At 41.2% G+C, this 6,000-nt stretch overlaps 1 protein-coding gene across 2 annotated transcripts in view; it reads right to left on the bottom strand.

Annotated features, from left to right (window-relative positions):
* Positions 1 to 1,968: 1,968 nt before the first annotated feature.
* hsd17b4 (hydroxysteroid (17-beta) dehydrogenase 4) overlaps positions 1,969 to 6,000 on the bottom strand; it is a 32,801-nt gene continuing 28,769 nt past the window's right edge. For both annotated transcript variants that reach the window (XM_026186962.2, XM_026186963.2), the window contains exons 21-25: positions 5,639 to 5,725; positions 5,447 to 5,533; positions 5,123 to 5,261; positions 3,502 to 3,629; positions 1,969 to 2,498 (exon numbers count right to left, since the gene is read on the bottom strand). In XM_026186962.2, coding sequence (XP_026042747.1) covers positions 2,409 to 2,498; positions 3,502 to 3,629; positions 5,123 to 5,261; positions 5,447 to 5,533; positions 5,639 to 5,725 — 531 coding nt within the window. In that variant the 3' untranslated portion in view covers positions 1,969 to 2,408. The remainder of the gene's footprint in view (positions 2,499 to 3,501; positions 3,630 to 5,122; positions 5,262 to 5,446; positions 5,534 to 5,638; positions 5,726 to 6,000) is intronic.

The raw sequence follows: 6,000 nt of genomic DNA, 5'->3' as shown, positions 1-6,000 counted from the left end.
TAAATAATGGTTAACTTTTTCACACCCATTTCCAGCTCCATATATATTCTTCCGCTTTGTTCGGTGAACCTCTCGGTTTATTTAAGCTATACGAGCTCATTTACGTTTAAAACATTGACCTTTTGTCTGATCGGTACGGAAGAGGATTAGGGCCACGGGGGGGGGGCAAAGTGGGCACGTCTTTTTTATTCTTCTTCTTTTCCTGAATTCTGAGAAAAAAGTCAGAATTCTGACTTTTTCTCAGATTTTTTTTTCCAGTGGCCCTAATCCTCTTCCGTAAATCGGCCATCTCTTACAAACCAAAGATTTAACCCATTAAAGCCTGAAAATTCTTTTTTATTATTATTATTATTTTAAATGGTGAGTTTATTAAACCATCTGACAAATTTGTTAAAAAAATAAATAAATTTAACTTCCATATTGACTTTTAATTTGCATCTGGCTTTTTTAATGTGTTTTGCAATTTATTTTGGTTTTTCAGAGGGGAAAAAGTCACACTGGTGATGTAGTGAAGTCTCAGAAACTGCATATATAAAATATGACACACTCGGCATAACTGCACATACACTGACCTCATATTAAACTATATATAAAACCACTGTAAGACTAACATATAAAGAGGAGTCCTTACTGTAGGCTGATTGTGGCAACCACTGCAACACCAGCTAAAAATACATTAAATTCAGTTTTTCCTTTTAAAGAGCTGCCGGTGGTGACTCTTTGGTTCGACTCTGAATCACTTCATTTCCTTTAAAAAGGGAGGGAAAAAAGCACATCACCTTTGCTCTGATAAAGATTTGGTGGTAATTATAGCAATTACAACAAGGTCCACCTGCCAAGTTTTTGCCTCTGTGTAAAACCTCAATAGACCTGAAATGAACAATCAGTGTGATTTTAACTGCAAAATTACATGTTTATTTTAGGTGGTACTTTTACAAAGAAGAGGAAGAATTACACAAAGGATTATGTTTTAACATTCTTCAGTTAGTGATTTTCCAAAGTCTTTGCCTTCTTGTTTGTGGATCTACATAATGAGAGTTTCAATATGAGCAGCTACAAAACAAATTCAGCTAGAAGAATTACCTTCAGACCTTCTATCCTTTCATTTGTTAGAAAAGATGAAAGAAACAGGCCACACCTGGCTGCAATTTATTTTTGCTAAACCTCTTGAATTAAAGCTGAAAGTCTGCACTTCAATCACATCTTGATTGCTTCGTTTCAAATCCACTGCTGTGGTGCACAAAGGAAAAAAAAAATATTAAAATTCAGTTTAGATGCTGTAAATGCTTTAATAAAAGTTCTGTTACCGTTTCAGACAAAAATCAGTCTCAGCATGAAGTTTACGTCTATATTCACACTCATTCAATTTTTATAACTCCAGATGACTGTACAATAAAAACACAGGATAAATACTTTTTTAAAAAAGGATGTGAAGAAAATCTGTCATTCTGCAGGAACTATGGTATTTTTCTATACTTTAAAACCAGAGCGCTGTACATACGACAGGTCTTCCTCAGTGCCATGGTTGGCACTTTGGCTAACATGCAAAGAAATGCAGCAGTGTCCCACATTTCCTGCCAGAAAAACTAACAAAACAGGACTGTGGCATAAAAAATGTTTGCTCCAGTGGTCAGTGAGTTCTTATTAACCTACAATAACTGACATTTTTGGACACAACATTGACATTTGGAGTGGCATTTCCAACAGCCTGACAATCTTATAGCTTTCCCCTGCGGGGCCCCTTAGCCATTGAGTATAGGTACATATATGAGGAGCGTGGGGGGGGTGTAGAGCGTTTATGTACTGCCGTTGCCAAAAATACAAAAAAACAACAACAACAACAGAGTGTTGAGAGTGAATCAGAAAAGCTGCTGGAAGCGAAGAGAGCTGCAGATGCAGGAGGTCTCTCATTCACACTAAACACAGTCAGTAGATACATTAAAGTAAAAAACAAGACATCTTTAGCCATTTAAGTGTTAAACGATGAGGTTTTATTCTCATTTAGTTCTTTTTAATAGAAGAGCAATCGTTTCATTAGACACATTTGAGCACAGTCTTTGTGAAGCAATTACATTTATGAAATGCTTTGGTTATTTTCTACATGATTCATTAGGCACAGGTTAGCAAGGACCGACTGTAGCCAGGTGTAAATAACCAGGTGCTCTGAATTACAGTTTCTCCTCATGATGGCTGAGAATAAAGACGTTTTATTTCAGACTCTTTGAAACTTGATTAGTGACACTTCAGAATTAATTCTCAGGGTCACTTTGTGTGTTTCCCTCGAGTGGAAAAGTATGTACACACACACACACACACACACACACACACACACACACACACACACACGGAGAAGGCGAGCTTGTAGGTTGGTCAGTTCTTGAAGTCATTTGATTGGCTGGCTGAGGAGCTCACAGCTTGGCGTAGTCCTTCAGGATAACCTCCAGCTTCTGACTCAGCATGATGTTCCCTCTAACCTTCAGCTTGCCAGAGAAGAAGGCCTAACAAAGAAAACAACAAAGAAACACTTGAGCATTTTTTTTTCTTCCCAAAGAGCCACAGTCTCTTCTGTTTAGGAGCCGGCTGGCTGTTAATCGTTTTCAAGAACAAAGAGAGAGCAAAATGGGCCAAGACGCCTGCAGCTAACACCAACAAGGTCTCGGACAAAAGGGAATCTTTGGCTACCGGTTCTCTGGCAGCAGAACAATCAAAGAATATTATATTATTCATATCCACAAGGTACGGAGCCAAGCGTGCAGCAGAGAAGCGCCTTCACTGGGAAAAACTGAACCACTGCCGACTTGTACCGCTTTCCACAGATAAGATTAAAAAAAAAAAAATCAATCACATGATGGGGTTATGATGACCCTGCAATGACAGCGGTGTCCCTTTCAACCCCATCGACTAATCTTCCTCCAGCTGCTCCTTTTCATCATGAGGGAGAGTGGAAAAGCAGCACCCAGCCCGATGACACTCTTTGTTAAGAGCGTGCACATGCGCTCCTCAGATCAATATCAGGCGCTCCGGGAAGCATATAAATTCTTTACAGTAGCCACATCCCATCTGTCATCGCCAGTGACAGATGGGAAGTACTGCCGATTGATTACCCCCGCCGAGAGCTTTCTGATCTGATAGATCATTGCATTCATTATTTTTTTAAAAATCTGACATGACGAGATCAGGGAGGTAGTCGTTACAGACTGAAGGGCTCCTCGAAGGCACTTTCCCTTTAATTACAATGTACTAGAAGTGATTTTAACATCCCAAAGAAGACGTGATTTAAAATATGAGGCTTTTTTTTAAAAACAAAACCACTTGGTCATAAAAGGATTTCTGCAGGTTTTTGTAAACTTTAACTAAAATATTTACCAGTGTGAGCACAGAAGCTTTAAAGAGCATGAAGCAGGTGAGTCACTGTGCAGAATTTTAAAAAAATAAATAAAAACAAGGTCATTCTTCACACAGCAACTAATTAACCTTGTTTTATTACGACTCGATAGTCACCTTCTGAGGGTTGAGCTTCCCCTGCACCACCTCCATGAAGTCTTCGTCCGACACAGTCATGGTCACATCCGCCTTTCCGCCGTAAGGCCCTTTGTGCAATGACCCGCTGCCGCTCTTCAGATCAATGGCTAAAGGAAAACGGCACAGAAGAAAAAAGCTAAATCAAAATCAAAGCTTCAAAATTGACCTGAACGGCTTATTTAACCCGTGACCTGTGTCTTAACCTTCGTTTCATGGGTGCGCGTGGGAGCCAATCATATGATTTTTTTTTTGAGAAAAGAAAGGAGGAGGAAGACAGTCGAGCACAAATTTACTACGGGACACTCCAGTGAGCAGCAGCACAATCAATTTTATGCTGACAGGAGGTTTGCGGCCTTGTAAATCCATCACAAAAATCACTCCCAACCCTCTCTGGGGAAATTTAAATGTGTGAACTCCGAACCACCCGAGCAACATGAGCAGCAGCCTTTGTCAGATATGTTTAGCAGACCAATTACAACACAATAAATCTGCCTGGAATACTTGAACCAACTTCCAAAAGTTGCATGTAAAAGGTTCAAATCTTTATTATTTCTTATTCTTTACTCATGTGCTCCCTTAAGAGTTGTCTAGCGCACCATCTCCCCCCATCTCACACCAGCCCTCTGCATGACCTTCTTCACTACATCCATTCATCTTCTGAGGTCTTCCTCTTTTCGTCCTCCCTGGCAGCTCCATATTTACTCCTCTGCACACATCCAAACCATCTCAGCCTTTCATCTCTTACTTTGTCTCTAGCTGTACCTCTGATGCACTCATTTCTAGTCTTCTCCATCCTGCTTACAAAAATGTTAACATCTGCAACTCCGCCTCCTGTCTTTCTGTCAGAGACACTGTGTCCAAACCATACATCATAGCAGGTCTCACTATCATCTTAGAAACCTTCCCTTTCACTCCTCCAGTCACAAATCACCCCTGATACTTGTCTCCACCCACTCCACTCTCATCTTCAGCCCTCTTGTGCACTGTCTGTTGCTTTGCAAGGTTGACCTCAGGTATTTAAACTCTCGCTGTTACACCTTTCCTTACAGACTTTTATTCCTCCACCTCTCCACGCCCTCTTCGATTTCCTTCCGTGTCTCACTGCAGATCACAGTGTAATCTGCAAAAATACTCCACGGGATGTTTGTAGTATTTATTTATTCCACATAAAAGTCAGGACCTTCTAAATATGATACAACCACCGCGCTGCATCAGACCTCCTTTGGTGCAACAGATCCACTGGCAAAGCAATCAGACAGCCCCTAGAAAAGGAATGGTATTGCACAGCTGCATGGTGCCCGGCTGTGAGCACACACTTCATTTAAGGATCTGTGCTCGCCATTGTGCAACTGTCATGATGAAGGTCGTTTTGTAGAACACTGGAACTTGACACTATAGTACAATCCCATCCAGCTCTCCTCATGATCTCTCCTCCACTAGACAGAAAGCCTTGAGGCGGCACATGTAGATGTGCTACCCTGGAGGAGCTGGACTACCTGTGCTACCTGATATTAAACTGACTCTATGTTATACTGATGATCAAATGTAGTTACCTGAACTAAAGTTATATTTTTATTCTCAAAGCATTCAGTAGACTTACTCCACTGTGCCGCTTTCTTCCCATCTTTCGTTATCTCCCAGCCGAACACAGCGTTCACCTTCTTGACCAGCTCTGAGCCCACGTCTTTGATACGACGGCCGATCTCTGCAAACACCAGCTCACTCTGAAGGCCACCTCCCTGCACGAATAAGTAGAAATGACATTAAAAGCTCATGTCCATTCTCATTTTCAGGATCCATTATCGTGATATGTCCCAAGTACAAATTCATTTTGTCCAAATTACCTACAAATACGAAAAAAGACATCAGGTGCTCTAGGACAGAGTTAGGTAAAATTGAATGGAGTATTTTCCGACTGATGTACCTGAGAGAGATTTTCTGGAGATGCTCCTGAGGCTCCGTGCAAATCCACATAGGCTCCTGCCAGCACGACTGCATCGGTCTCCTTCACCTGGATGAGAGAGACTGGAGCTGAAACTTCACTGTAGTGTAACATTTACCCATTCATCCCTAAAATTGTTCTGATTGTATCCAAGCCAAACTTAAAGACACTCACTTTGCACTGGATGTGAACTCTGTTGCCTTCCTTCCACATCTCAGTCTGCAGTGACTGACCCGGCATCACCGGCTTCACAAAGCGAACCTGAGGAGCAAAGGCGGGCGGTTAAGGAGAGCGAGGGTGGCGGATCTGCAGATACAGGTTTCTGAGATGGTAGCCATATTAACTCTTCACTTCTCACTCCTTTTTGCACACAAGCTTCCATCACAAAAAAAATGATTTCCAAAGCATAAAAGGAATTTCACATCAAAAAGCTTAAAGGCCTTGTGACAGAAATCAGGAGATGAAACCATAAAACAGTGTCAACGGTATTGCGGAGATAAAAAAAAAAGCTTCAGTGACACATCATTACAGCAGAG

The sequence above is a fragment of the Astatotilapia calliptera genome, chromosome 12, assembly GCF_964374335.1.
Source record: "Astatotilapia calliptera chromosome 12, fAstCal68.1, whole genome shotgun sequence".
In the NCBI taxonomy this organism is placed as follows: Eukaryota; Metazoa; Chordata; class Actinopteri; order Cichliformes; family Cichlidae; genus Astatotilapia; species Astatotilapia calliptera.
This window is presented reverse-complemented; position numbering and strand designations above follow the sequence as displayed.